Source organism: Mus caroli, chromosome 15 (genome assembly GCF_900094665.2).
Source record: "Mus caroli chromosome 15, CAROLI_EIJ_v1.1, whole genome shotgun sequence".
NCBI lineage: Eukaryota > Metazoa > Chordata > Mammalia > Rodentia > Muridae > Mus > Mus caroli.
Window position 1 is genome coordinate 97,034,602 of NC_034584.1, and position 21,723 is coordinate 97,056,324.

The window sequence follows — 21,723 nt, forward strand, 5'->3', positions numbered from 1 at the left end:
GCTAAGGAACTTTTTAAAACCCAGGTGTAGTGCCATATGCCTTTAGTCCCACGACTTAGGAGGTGGAGGTGGAGGCAGAGGCAGGCAGATCTCTGTGAGTTCAAGGCCAGCCTGGTTTACATAGTGAGTTCCAGGCCAGCGGATCTACATAGTCAGACTATCATGAAAAAAAAAATTTTTTTTAAAGTATGAGTGTTTGCCTGCACTGATGTCTGTGCATCACGTGTGTGCCTGGTTCCGGGGAAACGGATACAGAGGGTTGGTACAGAACCAACAAATTTGTATTTTTGTGGTGCTGGGGGTGCACATATCCGGCTTGTACTCTTCCATCAGTCACCCAGCCTGACTTCCACACTTAATGACCCTGTCCATAGCCTAGGGTGTTCAGGGTCCGTGCTGTGGACCAAACCCATTGCACTTGTTGGGCAACTGAGCCATAATCCCCAATTTCCTCTTTCCCCCATACTTTTTAGTTTTCCTAGGCCTCTCTCAGAACTGAGAGCTGGAGGTGGGGATGTTAGCTTAGGGACTAAGTTGCATGCTTGGAGAAGAGGTAGGAGAGGGAGCAACTGTCCCTTCTCCATAATGACTTCTTCCTCTTAGCTCGGAGAAACTCCTGCCAAGCAGCAACCCAAGCACCGTTTGCTCATTTTCATAAATGATCTGCAGATTATGTGCTGCCTTGAATTTTCCAGGCAACTGCTTTCCGCCCATGCCCATTAAATGGCTCAACTTAGAACCAGTGGAATTTAATGTAGTCAAAATGAGTACAAACGTATTCAAATGGATCCTTCCCTCCAGTTCACCCACATCCAGATGCACCATTTCTTTGTGAGGGACCCAGAGACAGTCAGTAAAAATCTCATCAAATGTCACTTGGCCCTCCAGTAGAGACTGGGCGTCTTTACCTGTGGCCACTGAACTGCCAAGTCCTTGCTCTTCCTGTCATCCCTTTTTAGGATGCCTAAAGGTTGTGGAGATTGAGGCACCCCAACCCCCCCACCCCCAGTAAAAATTAAAGCCACTAAAGATGCATAGGGGCACCTAAAATTATCCACATATTCTTCAGGTTTCCTGGGAGGTGATGGAATTGAGAGGGAAGCCTATCCTTTTTCAGATCATGGGAGGGCAGATGCTGAATTGATTCATTGGAGAGAGAGCTCTTGGGAAGCAAAGCTCTAGCCTGCTGTTTATGGGGAGTGATGGCGCTTGCTGCCTGGAGCCACAGAAGCATGCACCTTCCTTGGGCTTCCTCAGTCCTTGAATCTGCTTGGCACACACGGCAGATCTGATCTCACCAAGTTCTCACTTCTGCCTTTCCGCCACCATTTCATTCATGTGCTGATTCCCACAGGGACACGTGTGTTCCTCTTTCCCACCTCCTCCCCAAGCTTGTCTCTTGGTCCCCAAGCCACACTGACCCAACTCTAATCCATGCCCCAGACTCACTCTTCCAGTGAAGTAAAGGGCAGGGCTAGGGTGAGTATAGGGACATAATCCACTTGGTAGAGCACTTGCTTTTGCCTAGCTTGCACAAGGCCCCAGATATGGTGGCACATACCTAGAACCCCAGCACTTGGGGGGTAGAAGCAGAAAGATCAGACATTCAAGCTCACTCCTGGATAAACAGTGAGTTTGAGACAACCTTGGGCATCAGGTTTCCAGAGGCCTACATGCTCCTCAGACTGATGAATGGAAAGTTTTTACAGATATGATGAAAGGAACAAATATTTCAGACAGAAGCTAGGCGTGGTGGTGCCCCCCTGTAATAACATTCAGGATGCTAAGGCCAAAGAATAAGAGTTCAAGGCCACCCTTGAGATTCTGCCTCAAAAAGGTGTTTTTCAGACAAAGAATCCAATGGTTTTATATCAGCAACTTCCAGTCTTATTGAAACCCCTGTCCTGAGATGACACAAACACCCCAAAGGTTATAAAATTCTCCAATGTTGCCATTAGTAGGCTGGGGAAATGCTTCTGTGGTTAAAAGCACCTGCTTTTCTTGCATAGGACCCAGGTTCATTTCCTATCATCACCCACACGGTAGATCACAGTCATATATGTGTGGTATACATGCAGACAAAACACATTGTCTGAATGAGACAGTGAGGCAGAAGCTAGAGCAAGGCAGTAGACAGGACACAGGATAGCCACAGGTCCCTAGGAGCTGAGCACCCCTGGCTTCCACCATGGATGGAAACACGCAAGAAAGCTGAAAATTATGAGGGAAGCCAGGCTGCCTCAGGAGGGGCTGCAGGTGTGGATATAGCTGGAGGAAGCCCATCCCACTCCCCGACAGCAATGGCAAGGACTCCTGCTCACCTGCTCCCTTGCCTCCTTGCAGATGTGGCAAAATTTCACAAGCTGTAGCAACTGTGGCCAACGCTGCATCTCCCTACACCCTTCCTTCTCCAAAGGCAGCAATGACAGGAGGGGGTGGAGGAGGGTGCACTCACAGCCCCCATTTAAAATTATCAGCATTTCTCCCTCCCTGGCTCACAACCAAATTATCAGACAAGCTGCTGCTGAGGGAGCTGGAGGCTCCCAGTCTGGAAGTGGGCCGGAGGCTTGCTTCTCCCAGTCTGGAAGTGGGCACCACATTTCATATAGACTTGCACCTGCTTCCAGAGTCTGCATGGGGTAGAACGAGCTTATAAAGAGAGTCCTGGATCATTGCAAGAAAGATGATAATTTGGTAGGTTGAAATGAAATATCCAAATTAAGGTCGCTTATGGAATTGGGAGGGGTAGAAAAATCAGAAATCAGGAAAAAAGACCAGACAAATGCACACAATACACTGGGTAAATACCATGAAAAGCGGGTGGTACGGTTTGAGTGGGGAGAGCCTGCACCTGGAAACCAAGATGCTACAGCTGCTGAGGGGAGGGGACAGAGGCAACATGGAGATCAGGGAGGAGACTAGAGTCTCAGACTAGACAGTGCTTTCACCTGACACTAAATAGTGGGCTCAGGGTTTGTAAAGAGCCACACAGTGCCTATATTGCCAGATGCCCACATTCCAACTGACCCTGCCTTCACTTTGTCACTGCCTCTCCCCCCTACCCCACCCCCCTTTCAGGTAGATAGGGTCTTACTTCATTCCAAGCATGACACCATGCCCAGTGAGGTCTCCCTTAAAAAAACCAAACACAAAAAGCATACATAAGGAAGTCAACTTTGTGGAGTTGGTTTTCTCCTGATCTCTTCCAGGGACTGGACTTGGGTTGCCGACTTTGCAAAGTGCCTTTACCCACCGAGCTCTTACATCACACTTGTGTTCCTCTCTCCAAGCACACAAACAGGTCCACTCCAGGCCTGGACAGCAGCTGCTGTCATGGCTGCCTCTGTTCAGTCAGGGTCAGCTCTCATCATGGTGGACACCTGGCTCCACCTTCTATTTCCTCTCAAAGAGCAAAGAGCCTGGAGCTGCTGACTCCAACGGAGCCGTTCAGAGCTACGTGCTCAATGAGCCAGCAGATCACAGACCCCCACAGTGACCCTCCACTTGCCCCCGGCTGCCAGCAGTGCATCTATTTCACTAGCTTGGTAACCTTTAACACAAACAAGGAAGAGGCAAAATTGCCCAGTCTGGAAACTGAAAGATTCTGAGGGGAAGCTATATCAGCAAAGAGCAAAGAGCTCATCTGAACCAGGGCCAGGCAGACTCCTTTCATCACAGAGGGGAGACACAAACCAAGATAGTTGTCTAGGGCTGGGAGAGTGGGGTCAAACCCCCTGTAATTCTGGAGTTAGTCCTGATTCTTGATGGGCCTAAGGCAGACAGACTAGAACAGGAAGGGAAAAAGCAGACCCAGACCTCAGAGGTAGGAAATAAATAATGTCCAGAAAGGCCTATCTCTGAAGTGGACCAAATGGCTCTCCTGTCCCATGTTTATGGGGTCATGGACCATTAAGCCAGCCAACCTACAGATGTCTTCATAAGACTTTTACGAGATTAGACTGCAGAGACCCTATAATTCAGCAGCCAGGAAGGAAAACAAGAGGGAGGAGTTGCAGACAAGCTGGTGGAAACCAGGACTCGGCTCCAGGGTCTATCTTCAGGCCTCACTCTGCAAGCTCCTGACCGACCACACCAGGCTCAGGGCCACATTACCTCACTCTCCCCTCCTGATTCAATTCTGCCACGCCACCCCATTTCTGGCCCACAGGTAGGGCACAGGCTTCTTTGGTATGTGTGAAACAAGTCAAAGATGACACAGTCACAGGGTAGCCACACGGGGCTTTGTAAGCCTCACGCTTTGCTTGATGCTTTATTGGTGAAGAGCACCGGAGGCTCGTTTATTTTCTGAACCATCTATCAAGAGCTGGAAGAGCAGGGAAACCAAGAAGGCAAATAAACTGACTCAGCTCAGGGACACAGTAGGCACCGGCGCTGTCTTATTTCCCCAGGGTTGGCGCCACCCTGTGGTTGTTTGTAGAAAGTCGGAACCAACAAATCCCCAAAGAAGGTAAACAGCAGCCGGTTCTCTCTTCTTTTCCTTCAGAAATGCTCCAGAAATGGGATGGATGGATGGATGGCTGGGGTCAGCTCAGGGAGTGAGTGCTGCTTAGCATGCACAAGGTTTGATGCTCAGCACTCAAAGAAATAGGAAATGCCAGAAATGTATGACTACTGGCTAACACTTCAGGACCCAAATTTAAAAGGTTTATAGACCCAGCTCTTCAAACTACCACTCAAGATCCATATTTGAAAAGCAATCGTTTATTAGAACCAATACAAGAGTATGAAAAGAGGGAAAAGAGGGTGGAAGGGGGAGAGGATGATGTCTGAATTGGATGTCAGTTGTAGAATGACATAATGTCCGTTTTTTTCAAAACATGTACACTTAAAATGCAAACATACGTGTAGATAGATAGATCACTTATCCTTTAAAGAAATCAAAAGCAGACAAGTTTGGCTGAAACAGAACCAAGAAACACAACCAAAACTCCCCCACAAACCAAAAAAGTCCACAGAGAATTCACTGTTTCACTTCCATTTAGACACCTGGCTACAAGGTGTGACCTGCTTCCTACACAGAATGGTACAGTGCTGAGAAAAAACCAGGGGTCTCTGAAAGGCCTTTCCATGAGAATGTGGGTTCACGGCCAGCAGGCAGGGGTAAGGCAACTGCTGGCTACTATTTGGCAGGACATGAGACTGTTCCTTTCCCATCCTCCAGAGAACCCTCTAGGACCCCTGTTAGGAGCAGAGTCTACCCAACAGAACTGGAGTGTGTATCTATAGGGAGCTAGGACCTTGTGCTTTTTCATGGGTACCAATAGAAGGTCAAGCAGGGGAAAGGAGACCTATCATGAAGAGTTTGGGGATGCCTTAGCCCCTATACTGAGACAGAGCAAGAAAGGCTCTTGAACCCTCAGGTGGGCAAACTAGTGTCCAAGATGTCCTCAGTGGGTCAGATGGTAGACACTGAAAAGAGCGGACAGATTCCACACACAGTGTACCGGAAGAAGCCTTGAGGACCAATGCTCAATTCTGAAATGTTATATCTATTTCTAGAAAAAACAAAATCCAATGTAGCTCTTTTTGGTAGGGGAAGGGAGTGTTATGTTGCTTGAGCCATCTGGCTTCTATGAGAGGGCAGAGGCATAGGAGCATGAAGAGTTCAGTGGACTACCTGTCCTAGGATCAGCCTGGAAAATGAAAGCAACAATATCAATCCACACTACCAAGACAATCAGCAGAAGTCATCCATGAGAATAGGACCTTAACTCCCAACCTGCAGAGAAAGACATGCAGTAGCACTCCTGCCTCAAGATTCCCTAACCCAAGGCTCTTGAATTTCTAAGTCTCTTTGTGATGCACACAGAGCCCACAAGTGCCTTCCGTCACAGCATCCCAAGTTAGACTGGATGATCAAGACTCCAACATTCACAAAACACTGTCAACATCTGAACTAGCAGCTTTGATGAGGGGTTAAGGGATTGGGGACAGAAACTCACCAAGGTCACTAAGTACTTCCAAACTTGGAAGTAGCTCAGTGAGGGCTAAAAAAACTTCGACTGAAGGTATCCGCCACAGGCAATCCTAAAGGAGTTGATCAGCTCTGATCTGTAATGCCTCACAACACCCCATGAGGTAGGTCAGTATTATCACCCCATTTGACAGATGGGGAACTGAGGCATTGAAAGGAAAGACTTGCCCAAGGTCAGCCATTAAGACCAAGTAGGGAGGCTAGCACAGAAGTGTGCACTAGAAAATCTCACTTTCAGCCATTTCACTGCAGCCAGATGAGTTCAATCAACACACTGTTGAGGGCTGCTGCTCATCTGGAGTAAACCAAGGCTGGACAACCACCTTAGTGCCATTTTGAAAATTAAGTTGCATTTTAAACACTAAAACTTACTTAAGAAGTGAAGGGTTAGCCAGGCAGTGGTGATGCACATGTTCGATCCCAGTACTTGAGAGGCAGGGGCAGGCAGATCTCTGAGTTCGAGGCCAGCCTGGTCAACAGAGCAAGTTCCAGGACATCCATGGCTACATAGAAACCCTGTCTTGAAAAAAACCAACCAAACAAATGACACTGATTCTCAGTCTTGTAGCGGGTAATCCAAGTTCCCAAGGTCCAGAAAGCAGCATGGTCTTTCTAAGTAAGATTAGCACTGAGCACCTGAAGTGCAGCAGGGCTGCAGGGCACAGTGTAGACTCCTAGGCACAATTTCCTCTACTACTGCCTGGCATTCCTCCTGTGACACCCAAAGGACAGCAACTTTTCCACTGCCTGACTCATCTCACCCAAAGGTGGTAGCATCTTCACAAACATCTTAAGGACATACTGATGGCTTCTCCTACTACCAGATATATAACTTGTAACACAGAAAGGAAAACAAAAACAAAGATATCTTCCCCATCCCTTAGAATTCCAGTGGGAAATTATTTTGTTCCTATCTTAGAACTACTGGGATCGGGCACACTGCCAGGCTGTTCAGGATCAAATCCTAGCGCTACTGCAAACGGGAAAACACTGGCTTGCATCTTCTTCCCGTTGTCATACAAGGAAACTATCTTTTTAGTTCTCAAAGAACTTCAAAGCAGGACACTGCCTTCCTCCCACAGCCTTCACAGCAGCCAGTACAGAGCTCTATACAGGAGCACTCAACGGATGATACGGCAACAATGTTCACCAGGGACACTCTATGACTTTTATATCTGTATATTCCATTGTCTGATTAGACTGGACAAATCCAGATGATGAGAAAATTCAAGGTTGGTGTTTCAGCAATGTTAGCTCAGATTCAGTCTGTCTGGAAACTTCCCTAACAAACAAAACACTCTGAGCTAGGAATACAGCTCAGTGGTAGAGCACTTGTCTAAAATGTACAAGGCCCTGAGTTCAATTCTCTTCTACCCACCCACCCAAACAGGAATGCACATACCCCCTCATAATCCCAGTGTTTAAGGCTGAGGCAGGAGAACTGCAAGCACTAGGGCCAGCCTAGGCTCTTTAAAAGTGAAATTAGCAATCTGGGCTTAGACCAGCTGTTAGGGTCACAGTTGCCAACACCAAGAACATAACCAAAAAAAGATGATAAAAAGTTCATTGCATTCAATTTGGCCTAATTTCTCGGTAATAGTTTCCTATTAGATTTTCCGATTAATACTGATGGCTCTTACCTAGGCTGTGATAATTAGGTTTTGATCTATTGTGACATTAATGATCACAATCAGTTGACTTTGAAATTGTCTGTAATTAATGACTCCTTCCTTGTCAGCTTTTGCCTCCAGAGCAGGATCTGCCCTTCCTTCACCACTGTGTTTTAACTCCTTCTCTCACTGACCTCAGAGACAAACAGCATTGGTGAACCACTTTTTCCCATAAAACAAGACTTTAAAACATATTTCTGACAGGAGCAATAAGAGATGATGTTAGGTGAAATGGGGGCCAAAAGGAAAGGCAGGAGAATAAACTGTCACTGAACAGGAGAGATCCCATTTTAGACAACGACCAAAGTCAAGCTTCATGCTCAAGTGGCAATGACAGAAGTAACTACAAAAAATGAGACGAGGTAGATTAAAATTCAAAATATTCAGTACAAGCAAAAAACAAACAAGAAACTTCACATTTTAACCTTCTAAAGCAGTTGATTTCTGAGAATTCTGATTTCTAAAGTTAGTCAATTATCCAAGTAGAGCTAAGATCTTTATCTTGTGCTCTCAAAAGTCAGAATGAGAACCTGAAAACCAGACTGTTTCTTATCTGGGAGGGGCATCATGCACAATGAGGAGCCAGAACACATTATTCCTGTGGAAGGTTTTGATATAAGTGACACAGGAGCTGCTTACTCCCTGGCACTGAAACCCACATGACCCAAAGGCAGACACTCAGATATTAGCTGACTTTATCTAAGTTTTTCTCTAACAAAGTCTGTCATTAGATGGTATGTTTTAGGCTTTAAAGCCAGACTAATGTTGATTTCTCCAAAAGGGTTAGAAATTGTACAGTGTGAGCAACATGCTAAAATGCCCATGAAGAAGAAATATACAAACAGACCCATAACACCATCACATACAATGAGATCTTCAGACAATACTAACAAAGTCATGAATGCTTTGGCAGAGTCTAAACAAGATGGTTCTTATGCTCACGTATCTGCACTCTTGGCAATGACCACATTTCTAGCTTTATTTTCTGCAATATTCCCCATGGCCAGTTAACTCAGTTCATCCAAGACAACGGGTCTTTCCCACAGATAAACCAATTAATGGCACCCTCCTATTGCAGATCCTCCCCCTCCTCCCGTGAGAACCCAGGGCTTTATGTATTCTCCACCAGCACTCAACCACTGAACTAACTGCCCACTAAAGGCTCATGCTTCTGTATACCTGTTGCTGCCCCAGACCAGTAAATTATATACATGTGCAATATTCATTATACAAAACTATAATGATCAACTCATCCCACACCACTATCAAAGTTCTCTAGCAAAGGAGTTTAAACTTTGTATCCTGAGCCAAAATGTTTGTTGAATGAAAACAATATTGATGCATGCTAAAGTTGTAGAAATGTGAACAGCACAGTGAATAATGTTGATGGATCACCCAGTTCACCTCTGCTTTCGTGTAAAGCTAGCAAAACTGAGTATTAGAGGGTGAAGCTGGCAAGAAACAGCCAGGATTAAACAGAAAAGGGGGGTGGGGCGGGGGAGGAAAAAAAAGAAATAAATTCAACATTAAAGAGATGTTTTGAAGGGTGGGAGATGGCACCCACTCTTCCAGAGGACTGGGATTTGATTCTCAACACCCATATAGTGGCTCACTCCTATCCCAGAGGATATAAGACCCTCTTCTGGTCTCCTAGGGAACCAGGCATGCATATGGTGCACAGATATATGTGCAGGCAGAAATCCCATATACACAATAACTTAATTAAAAAAAAAAAAAAAAAGGAGCCAGGCATAGTGGCACAAAACTGATACAAACAGATCCTAAGTTCAAGGCCAATCTTTTCTTATTTTCCTTTCACAACAGAATCTATAAAGGTCTGGCTAGCCTAGAACTCACTATATAGACCAGGGTGGCCTCTAATTAAGATTCATCTACTTCTGCCTCCTAAATGCTGTAATTAAAGATGTATTTCACTATACCTGGCTAGCATAGGTAATTTTGAAGGTCCAGTCTCTATAAAAGAAGAATATGGTGATATGGTGCCACACACTTACAATCCTAGAGACTGTGAGATAAGAGGCAAGAGATCAAGAATTCAGCTTGGCAGGGCTGGAGAGATGGCTCAGCAGTTTAGAGCACTGACTGCTCTTCTAGAGGTCCCCAGTTCAATTCCCAGAAACCACATGGTGGCTCACAACCATCTGTAATGAGATTCAATGCCCTCTTCTGGTGTGTCTGAAGACAGCTACAGATGAAAAAAAAATTTTTTTTCAACTTGTCTATACAGCAAGTTGAGGCTAGCCTGGTATCAGAGACTTAGTCTTTAGAACAACAATAAAATGGTGTATGGCGGGGAGGGGGCAGAAAAAGATGTCAGTTCAGTGGCATAGCACTTGCGTGGCATGTCTAAGCTCAATTCCCAGTACCACAAAATTAGTTTTGAAAGAGGATTAACACAAGAGAATATAGTCAAGTGTTTAGGAGTATTTCACCTTTGGCTGTGAACTCTTTAGAGGGAAGATAGCTCTAGGAAACACTTCTGTCCAAGGCTGCAATTCTCCAGCAGAAACAAGCTACTTGGCACAACACATGCTGGGTGGGTGGCTTGGCACAGATGGGTGTCTGGCTTCTTTACACTGAGCGTTGAAGATAATACTAGAATCCCGGTTCCCTATTTCTATCTATAACCAGGAAAAGTACGAAGAAGAAAACAAGGTGTTTTGGTAATAGTTAACAGAAAACCAATACTCCATGAACTTTTAAGAGAAAAAACATTATAAAGAGCATTAAAACCAGCAGGACACTTCTTCCCTTCATTTTTTGCATTACAAGGCATTAGCTCTCAGACTGTATCCTTGGTCCTTGTATTTTTTATCTTGAGTTAGGGTCTCACTAAGTTCCCCAACAGGCATTGAACATACAGTACCCCTGTATCAGTCTGGGACTGTGTACCTTTTTGTCACCAGGCCTGACTTCTTAGGACTAATCTTAGTACCAATATCATTGTTATGGTTGCCCAAAGGCTAAGATTTTGCTTTAAAAATTATAGTCACTGCAATGTACATGCCCACTACTCCTGACTACTCAGTGGGTTGTCCTTTCCTCTAGTTGCCAGTGAAGACCCTCAGGAGCTCTGGCTACTTCTGTGCTATTTTCATCTGCCCTAATTACTACTATCCTTGGTTGCCTGAAGGACAGATCTGCTCTCTAACCATCCTTCATTTCATCAAGTTAAGTACAGACAACGGTCACTTATCCAGCATTTGATACTGCCTCTAACATCTTCAGACAACTACGGACTACAGAGAGAAAACGCTCACCCATGTGAGGTATGGGTTAGGTGCTATTCTCCTACCACATTACCATTCACAGGTTGTTCCTGGCTGACTTAAGTAAGGCAAAGCTTCACTGTCTGTCTACCATGTCACTGCAGTACAAGCTGCCTTCTCAACGGTGCAGTATAATTGTTGGCATAATTTATTCAAGAACACAGAACTCAAATAGCAGCTGAGCAGGAAAGCAGTGTTAACAACAAATGCTGTGAATGGGTCTGGGATTTGCATATTATCTGGCTCATCTGTGGACTGAAGCACTCCATCCGTTCCTCTCATTACTATCAACAACCCGGTGGCTGGATGCTCTGGCCCAGACAGCTATGCTTTAAAAAAAAATCAAACGCAACAACAAAAGCAGCTCAGTAGCTGACGAAGTCTGGAATTAAGGCTACTTCAGTGTTTATTCTTTTTCCTCAGCATTGGAGCTGGGACAAGACTGCTCAGCTCCAAACTCTGTTATTTCCTTACTTTTAGTCCTGATTCTCCAGCTTCCTCAACTATACAAGAAGAAAGAAATGAAGAGAAGATGGGCATTTTTCAGGGGACAAAAAGTAGAGTAGGAGCAGAAATAATAGCAAAGCAAGAGTAAACCAAAAAGGAAGTAGTTTGTTGTGAGAGAAGGTTGTGTCAAAAAGTTAATATCAAGACCTGTCGGTTTCTGAGGCCATAGTCTTCTAGGTTTTTAAAATAAGCTACAACTAAAGTCCTCAGACTCAAGTGGAGAGGGCAGGAACATTAATCCTCTGAGGACTTGGTGGCAAATCCACAAGCCATGAGGCAGTAAATTAAAGAGCATCAATGCTGCGAGGACGTAAAAGCCAGTGACACTGTGGCTAGTGGCTCCTCTCCAACAATTCCCAACTTAAAATAATGGCATGGATCTGCTGATGCCTCTTTGGTACAGGAATGCTTTGGGAGGCCATAAAAGTTGGCAGGGTTAGAGGGTGCCCAGCACCTTGGCACAAGCAAGCACCAGGCAATCACTCACACCTTCATAAATACAGTCTAAATATGAGGGATAAAGGAAAGAATACATACACACCACGTGATAACTGTATCCAGCCCCATCCTATTATCTTCCTGCACTACAGCTTACAGACTCCACAGTTAATCTTGTCATTTAATAATAAATTGATTACCACTTTACAGAAGCAGAATCAGGGATTGAAAGTAACAAGGCCAAGAAAGTGTGAGGGCTAAACAGAGCGCCTTGACAGATTTAAATGTAAAGTTTCAAGCCCTAAGAGAACTGAATTGTTATGGGAGGGTAGGTGAGGATAGTCAGGAGCGGCCCAGAAGACCACACCAGGGACCCTGTATTCTCCTGGCAGAGCTAAATGAGATTGGAAAAGACACAACAGGTAGGTTGCCCTTAATAGCTTTCTAAATAGATGGACAATATCCTTTCTATGCCAGTATGTCAAAACAAAGGCCAGCTGGTCATCAATATAATCTAATAACAATCAAGAAACTGAAGTCATCGTCATAATAAAATCCCCCAAAGCAACCAACCCCAAAGATCATGACTCTAAGGTGATTAAGAAGTTACAGGGGAACAGAAGGAAAAGATCAGGGTGAAAGAGAACACTATGGGAACCACACAGCATGTGAATGACGTAATGCCTGACTTTCACAGAGCTACACTTAGGAATCAGATCATCAGTTATATTACAGGAGAACCAATACCAACATCTCCCCCGTGGAGCACAGTGATGAGCGCAGTGGTTTATGGATGCGTTTAGGATGGAAAGGGGTGGGAGGAAAGAGAGGAGGCAGGAAGGTAAAGGTATTATATACAAAGAGAAACGACAGAGACTGCCTCCTCCTTTAGCTCTTTGCGCTTTCTTTTTCTTTGTTTTCCGCATCCTCTGGATATGCATGCCACGTCAGTCTCTCTTCATAAAATGCTATCACAATCTGTGGACACTTCACGTTAGCTTCTTTTGCAAGAACCAGGTCAGCTTCATCTGTGTCTTTCCTGGAAAGAAAGGGTGTAAGACTTAGAAGGAGACATGAAACTGAGACAATCTGTCAGTGTCACTGTTTGAGGTTAGCTGGTTCGATCTCAAAGTAGAAAGGGTCTTTACAGGGCTGGAGGTATAACTCAGTGGTAGAACTTCTGTATTTGATCTTTAGCATCAAAAAATAAACAAGAGCCGGGCGTGGTGGCGCACGCCTTTAATCCCAGCACTCGGGAGGTAGAGGCAGGCGGATTTCTGAGTTCGAGGCCAGCCTGGTCTACAAAGTGAGTGCCAGGACAGCCAGGGCTACACAGAGAAACCCTGTCTCGAAAAACCAAAAAAAAAAAAAAAAAAAAAAAAATAAACAAGAAAGAAAGAGCTGAAGAGATGGCTGTTCTTACAGAGGACCCAGGCTCAGTTTCCAGCACCTACATGGTACCACACAAACTGCCTGTAATGTTAGTTCCAGGGGATCCAATGCCTCTGTAAGCACTGCATGCACATGGTGCACATTTATATACTCAGGCAGAGCACATATATGCAGCATTCAATGACATAAGAAATAAATCCTTAAAAGAAAAAGGGAAGGGAGAAAAGGAAAGGAAATAGGGGGAGGAAAAAGCCAGTCCTAGGGAGATGGGGATAGGAATTTAATATTCTGGACTCCTTATTGAGTTCAAGGACAGCCTGAGCTACATGAGACCCTGTCAGGAAAGGAGAGCAGAAGGATGGGAGTATTCCACTTTCTTCTATAAGTCACTATCTCTGATAAAGTAATTTATGCTTTATTTACCATTAAGTTTGATGCCTTTTGTGGAAATTAATTTCTCTTTTAGATATCATTCGGTGACCCTGACCCTCAGTGATGTAAGCTTTACTTAGCTCTTATCCCGTAGTCATAGGCTCATGATCTTACATAAATGATTTAGTTCTATACAAATAGATATTTAGGTAGTAGTAATACAATTTTTTTACCCCAAAATTTTTTACCCAAATATGGTTATTATAACACAATACCAAAGCTTGAGAATGTCACAAATTCATTCTGAACCATAAATTCCCACTTAATACTGACACTGGAGTTGGTTAAGGATTAAATTCAGGAATTCTCAATTTTACACTCTTTCTTCGTAGCAAAAATACAACTGTAAAGTGAAGCACAATTCCTCTCACCATTTCATTAAGAACATTAAGTCGCCACAGGAATCTGTTGCCCCAATGATCTTTTCTGGTTCCAGTCCTCTCTCAAAGCCCCGAGCGATATCATTGCTTTGCTATAAATAAGACAGGAGAGATTAGTGCTTGTAGAATTCAAGGAAAAACCAAACCAAACCAAACCTGTTTTTCAGAACAACAAATCATAGCCTTTGTTAGTATCACCTGGTATCATTTGTATTCAGTTCAGAAAAATCCTTATAACTCAAGAAATATAATACCGACATAGGTCAATCAGGGACAGCAATGTTAAGAGATATTTTTGCAATAAGATGTAGTCATCTTTCCTGGTATTCCTTGCAAATGATTAGGAAGGGACCCCCACACCGGGCAGTGGTGGTGCACACTTTTAATCCCAGCACTCGGGAGGCAGAGGTAGGTGGATTTCTGAGTTCAAGGCCAGCCTGGTCTACAAAGTGAGTTCCAGCACAGCCAGGGCTACACAGAGAAACCCTGTCTCAAAAAAAACAAAGGAAGGGACCCCCACAAGTCTTTAGCACCCCAGGAGTCTCAGGAGAATCACCTGGGCACTCCATCCCTCTAACCCACTCAATCTCTTCAGCACTGCAGACACCACACAAGCTCAATTTCACTCTCTCAAACTTCAGATATGCTTTCTCAACTATATGCTTTTAGACTTCTAATTTATCTTAACAGTGACCAACAGTTTTAATATTTCACAACAGGTAAGGAGAATGCAAGACCAATAGTCTAAAATGGGCAAATTTCAAAGATCACAAACACTAGTTTGCATATAACTTGAGAGAGGAGCCTCTGGTCTGCTCAGACAGGCTATTAACATTAATTTGGTCTGAGACTGCAAACAACTGAACAGATAACTCATGAGAATGGATGATCCAGGTGTAATGCAGGGGTCAGAACAAAAAAGTCTAATTTTATACATATCACAATTTTTCTAAAATTCACAAGAGATAATGCAAGCTCATTCATCAGCAACACAAAGAAAACTTAAGATTTACCATAAGAACCAAATCCCAACCCTCTGATCATCTTACTTGCCTTCGAGATACAAAAGCAGGCCAGTGAGATGGCTCAGTGGGCAAAAGGGCTTGCAGACAAGCCCAACAACCTGAGTTTGATCCCTGCAACTCACATGGTGTGTGGAGAGTATCAATGCCCACATATTCCCTGACCCACAGCCCCCAAACAAGGAGCAAACACAAAACAAACAAATTATTTTGAAACAGATACACAAAAGTTTGCACATTCCTGGTGGTCCCCAAAGATACCAGAACCCACAACAGGAAGAAAATCTTAGCCATGGGTTAATGGGAAGACACTGGCTCTTTAAGACACAACCTCTTTGGGGAATTTAAGGAGAATTGGTTCCCAGATGCAAACACAGCTGCTCACAGCTGGAATGCTGACATAGGGACTAAGTCATACATCATCTCTGGCAGCTGGAAACAGTCTGCTACATAGGGAGGGAAATGGAAAAAGAATGTTCAAGCTGCTGAAAGGAGCTGTGGCAAGAAAAACACTAAAATCATCACAGGCAGTAATCTTAAATCAGGCATAAAACCAACTAAGAAATTTCTTCTTAGTCTAAAAAAAGGCAATCTTCCCATACCTTGAAAACACACGACTACCATCATGACAGCTGTCTACCTGACAGCTGCTGGTATAGCTGAGAATGCTATCAAGGGCTCCAGACAAACATTATGACGTAAAGGATGTCTGGAGGTTGTTTTCAAGGTCAGCAGCTCCAGAACCTAGACATGAAGCTCTCTGAAGTGGCCAAAGACTCAAAGCCAGATTACCACCTTTAAAAGAACAAAGCCTCTAAGTTGAAGAAATGTGTATATAGTTAAAAGAAATATATAGTTAAAAGTCTTTGGTTGTAGCTGGGCAATGGTGGCGCATGCCTTTAATCCCAACACTTGGGAGGCACAGGCAGGCGGATTTCTGAGTTCAAGGCCAGCCTGGTCTACAGAGTGAGCGCCAGGGCTCACTCTGTACAGCCAGGGCTATTCAGAGAAACCTAGTCTCAAAAAACAACAACAAAAAAGTCTTTGGTTGTGTTACTTGCTACTTTAACTAGAAATGAACCAAATGACAAAAGCCAGAATACAAATGGCTAACAAAAACATAAGAAAAGGTGATTACCACCAAGCCTAAAGTTGCAACTTCAATTCCCAGGACCAACCTGGTAGAAGAAGGCAACTGACTTGTCCAAGTTGTTCTTTACCCTCCACACATGTATAGCTGCATACATGCTCACACACACATGCAAAATAATAAAATATATAAATAAAATTATAGAAGGGTGAGGGGAGATTGGGAGACAGAGACAGAGTTTGAGACCAGCATAGTCTACATAGTGAGTTTCTGGCCAGCCCAGGCTCATGTATGTTTGAGGCCCTATCTCAAACAAACATACAAACAAACCCTAAAACAAAAAAATTCCTTATCAGTAGAGTTTATCATAATCAGAACATGGCATAGGTTACAGCCCACAGAAGGCAGATACAAGAGGATCTCTGTGAATTAGAGATCAGCCAGGTCTATATAGCAAGTTCCAGGACAGCCATGACTATACAAAGAGACCTTGTCTTAAACAAACAAACAAAAAGTTGTAAAAATAAAATTAACAGGAGAAAGAAGTCAGAAACAGCCCCCGTAGAGTCCAAGAATTACATATAACCTTTATAAAAAAACCCCATTGCCTCAGTTTACCCACAGAAACTCTCATTTAACTGATGTAAGGCTCATCTTGGGTACTAGAGTTTTCATTTTTTAAAGACCTGCTGGGTGGTTCTGAGGTACAGTCACAATTGAGAGTAACAGTGTAGAAAAGTGGGCATCTAAGCATAGCATAGGCAAAGAGGGAATCAGTGCCGGGATGCTCTATGGACTCATGCTTGTATTTTATGACATTTTAAATACACAGGCTTTATAACCCTGAAATAAATGGGAAGAGGGAACGCTAGAGACGTAGAGTGTTTGTGTAACATCTGCACACAGCAAAGATGCAAAAGAAAAAAAGGGGCAATATGTTGTTTATGTTTTTACCTTCAATCTAAAAATCAGATAAAAGCAACGAATCAAACCAAACTTCATAATTAGTTTCCAAATTAAACAATAAACACACAAAAGAAGATGAAAATTATTTTCTTCTTTGGGGTATATAGCTAGAATAAAAATTAGTGGAAATAGTCAGGTGTGGTGCTAATTAGGTACATGCCTAAAACCCACCAATCAGGAGCCTAAGGCAGAAATGGAAGCTCCAGGCTAGCCAGAAATATATTGTGAGTTCAGAGTCAGACAAGTTATAAAGCATGACCTTTGCCTTTAAACAACAGAGAGCCTGGGATTCTCAGTTCGGTTGGCAGAATTCTCATCTAATATGCAGCAAGTTCTGAGTCCAATCCCTAGCACAGCATAAAACAATACCACAGGCCGGCCATCTCAGTACTTGGGAGGTTAAGGTAGGAGCACTAGAAGTTCAAAGTAATCCTCAGCCATACTCAGAATGTGAGGCTGACTTGGGTGGCTGACTTAAGACACATGGGGCACTGTCTCAAATATCAACAACAGAAACAATAACAAACAAAAAAACTAAGAAAAAATAAATGCTATGGATGGGAAGACAGACTGATCCCCCAGGCCCATTAGCCAGCAAGCCTATGTGTATCAATGAACACAAGAAAGACATCGGGCCGGCAGTGGTGGCGCACGCCTTTAATCCCAGCACTAGGGAGGCAGAGGCAGGTGGATTTCTGAGTTCGAGGCCAGCCTGGTCTACAAAGTGAGTTCCAGGACAGCCAGGGCTACACATGAAAACCCTGTCTCGGAAATCCAAACCAAACCAAAACAAACAAACAAAAAGAAAGACATCTGACCTTGATCTCTAGTCTACACATACATATGAATGTGTACATATGCATACATGCACATACACATACTAACAAATATGTAAACTAAACACATATCACACAAAAAATAAGATATAGGATGAAAAATAATGTTATTGGAACAAAAGACAACATAGAGTAAAACAGTAAACATTTCAGTACTTTTCTTTTCTTTTTTTTAGTGTTAGTTATTATTAGTGTGTTCAGGTGGGCAGGTGAATGTAGGGGTCAAAGATCAACGTAAGGAGTCAGTTTTATCCTACAATATGAGGACTCATAATTGAACTCAGGTTTTCAGGCTTGGCAACAAGTACTTTTACTCCTGAGCCAACTCCTTAGCAACTTTTCTCTCAAAATTAGGGCTGGAGAGATGGCTCAGTGGGTAAGAGCACCCGACTGCTCTTCCAAAGGTCTGGAGTTCAAATACCAGCAACCACATGGTGGCTCACAACCATCCGTAACGAGATCTGACTCCCTCTTCTGGAGTGTCTGAAGACAGTGTACTTACATATAATAATAAATAAATAAATCTTTAAAAGAAGAAGAAGAAGAAGATTAAAGTGTCTTCGTCTTGGCTCAGTGGCTAAGAGAGATTGCTGCTCTTCTAGAGATCCTAGTTTGGTTCCCAGCACTCACTTTAAGGAGCTCACAACTATTTGTAACTCTACCTGCAGGGAATCCTACATCTTCTGGCTTCCTAGGGTACCCACACCAGACACTCACTCATATACATTTCTATTCATGGGAGAGGCAGAAGAGATTCCATTTCATATTAATCTTCACACTTTAAATACAATTAGCACTACTAGTTCTCACTCAGCCAGAAGGGGTCACTGTAGCTAATCAACACACTTCCCTGCAAGCTTTTGTTTAACAATCTACCCCAAGGTCCATCCTTAGAAGAGAAAACCTAAACCCCCAGTTGCACAGCAGGAGCAAGAGGACAGTGACAGGAGCAGGAAGCTCACCTCTCTCTTTTTTTTAGATTTAATATCATCAGCGCTGTTGGAGAAACTGGATTTCCTCTTGTTTCCTTCTGATTTCTCCCTGGGCTTGTTGTTTTCACCCTCCTTCATCTTCTTATACTTTTTCATAAACTCAGAAATTAGTTCAGGACAATCCAAGTTCTTCTCAGGTTCCCAAGTATTGTGCTCCCTGGACAAAAATAAAGACAAAAGGAAAGAATGAGGGATAGGATAATGCCCTGTTTTCACCCACTTCCCATCTCCGCAGAACTTAAAACTGGCGAGTTTTTGCAAACTACATCCTTAGCTGTTTTCATTACTAAGGCTTGTTGTAAAGAGGACATGTGAGGGAAGGACAGGAAATCTATACTTAGGGTATAGTTCAGTGGTAAGCCGCTAGCATATGCAGTGCCATAGGCTTGAGCTGCAGCTCTGCAGAGAAAAAGAAATCCAACAAATTTGATTTTCAATTTTCACAGAAGAGACAAGGGAAAAATTACATTCATAAAAGTCATGTAAAGAACTATTATAGCAGCAGTATTTTTTTCAGAACTGGGGATCAAACCCTAAACCAGAATTTTATGTCTGCTCTACCACCGAGAGTACAGCCCTATAGCAACATTTTAGTAGCCAAACCCCAAAACAAACCTGAACAGTCACCAACTGAAAGAATGGATGAACAAAAATATGATGCAACTGTATAATGGAATAGTATTAAGCAACAAAAAAAAACCAAAATACAATTTGAGAAAAATCTCAAAAACAGTATACTGAGTTTGTAAGAAAACATATGCTTTCTTTCTGTTTTCATTTCTCTGACATACCCTGGCAAGATATATTTTAGATTAAACTGAAGAAATGTTCTGTAATGGACACGCAGTAACAAGCCACATTAATCTCGGAGTTCAAAGCTAGTCTGGTCTACAGAATAGTTTCCAGAACAGCCAGAGCTACAAGGAGAGAAACCTTGTCTCAAAAAAACAAGACAATGCCGGGCATGGTGGTACACACCTTTAATCCCAACACTCGAGAGGCAGAGGCAGGCGGATTTCTGAGTTCGAGGCCAGCCTGGTCTACAAAGTGAGTTCCAGGACGGCCAGGGCTACACAGAGAAACCCTGTCTCGAAAAAACAAAACAAGAAACATCACATTGTACAATTTCAATGGATATGGGTGGCTCTTTTATTATTTTTTATTTTTTTTTGAGGGTGAGTGCTGTCCTAAACCTCACTCTATGGACTAGACTGAACCCAAACGCAAGATATCTGCCTGCCTCTGCTTCCCAAATGCTGGGATTAAAAGCCAGTGTTGGGACTAAAGGCATGTGCAACCACTGCCTAGAGTAGGTAACTCTTATGGTACATAAATTATAGTTTAATAAACCCATTTAAAACTACCAATTTGGGGGCTGGAGAGATGACTCAGTAGTTAAGAGTGCTTGTTCTTCTTGCAGAGGACCTGAACATGGGTAATTACAATTCCAGTGAATCTAATGCCCTCTGGCCTCCACAGGTACCTGCAAAGTATTCATATTACCCTCCCTCCCCAGACACAGACACAGACACACAAAATTAGCAGGTGGTGGTAGTCACCTTTAATCCCAGCACCCAGGAGGCAGAGGCAGCCTGATCTACAGATCAAGTTCCATGGCAGCCAGGACCACACAGAGAAACTTTGCCTTTTTTTGTTGTTTGTTTTTTGTTTTTTGAGACAGGGTTTCTCTGTGTAGCCCTGGCTGTCTTGGAACTCACTCTGTAGACCAGATGGCCTTGAACTCAGAAATCCACCGGCTTCTGACTCCCAAGTCAGAATGCTGGGATTAAAGGCATGTGCCACAACTGCCCGACTGCCTTTTTAAAAACAAAACAAAAACACCCCCAAAACACAACAACCAAACAAAATAAGTCCCCCCTCCACAATTGAATCTTTAAAAAACCAAAACAAACCCAGTTTAGAAGTTGGGTATATAGCTCAGTGGTAAAGGTGCTTGTCCAGTTGTAAGCAAGGCTCCATGGCATTAATCCCTAGCATATCTTCTCTCCATGAAAAAAGGCCAAATTGAAATACTTAATTATCAAAAGAATGTGATTTTATACATAAAATACATCCTATACAAAAAGGATAACTTAGTAAGTCAAATACCTCCAGTCTTTCTTTTCTGTTTCTGAGATAATAATTTTTTTTAAATTTCTTTATGTAGATATCCTGGAACTCACTCTGTAGACCAGGCTGGCTTTGAACTCCCAAAGATCTGCCTGCTTTTGCCTCTGGAGTGCTAAGATTGAAAGTGTGTACTATCAGGCCTAGCTGTCATCTTCCTTATAAACCCCAGGCATGGAACTGCCCACAGTAGGTAGGGCCCTCCTACAACTCAAGAGATCCTCCTGCCTCTATCTCTCAAATGCTGAGATTAAAGTTCTACACCATCATGCCCAGTCATGCCTCCCAATTTCTATTGTCTTGAATATTATTTATATACTATAGTAAGAGTGTGAATGCATTAATTCAAATGTGATCAACTCAAGTCTTCTGTCACCAAGTTTTATGAGAAATCTGAAATAATCTCTAACAAAACACAAAACAGAAAGCTCTACAACATGAAAAGTAAATTTTTGGAAAGAGGGTTCCATGTGGCCCAGACTGGCCTCAAACTCTCTATGTAGTCAAGAATAACTTGCCGGGAGGTGGTGACACACACCTTTAGTCCCAGCACTTGGGAGGCAGAGACAGGCGGATTTCTGAGTTC

At 43.3% G+C, this 21,723-nt stretch overlaps 1 protein-coding gene across 6 annotated transcripts in view; it reads right to left on the reverse strand.

The window, feature by feature from the left end:
- Nucleotides 1-4,702: 4,702 nt before the first annotated feature.
- Cbx5 (chromobox 5) overlaps nt 4,703-21,723 on the reverse strand; it is a 46,161-nt gene continuing 29,140 nt past the window's right edge. For 5 of the 6 annotated variants that reach the window (XM_021183077.2, XM_021183080.2, XM_021183078.2 and 2 more), the window contains 3 exons: nt 18,981-19,167; nt 14,096-14,196; nt 4,703-12,939 (listed from right to left, as the gene is read on the reverse strand). In XM_021183077.2, coding sequence (XP_021038736.1) covers nt 12,789-12,939; nt 14,096-14,196; nt 18,981-19,167 — 439 coding nt within the window. In that variant the 3' untranslated portion in view covers nt 4,703-12,788. Of the gene's footprint in view, nt 12,940-14,091; nt 14,197-18,980; nt 19,168-21,723 lie in introns of those variants that run through there. The other variant, XM_029469771.1, reaches the window with a different exon arrangement.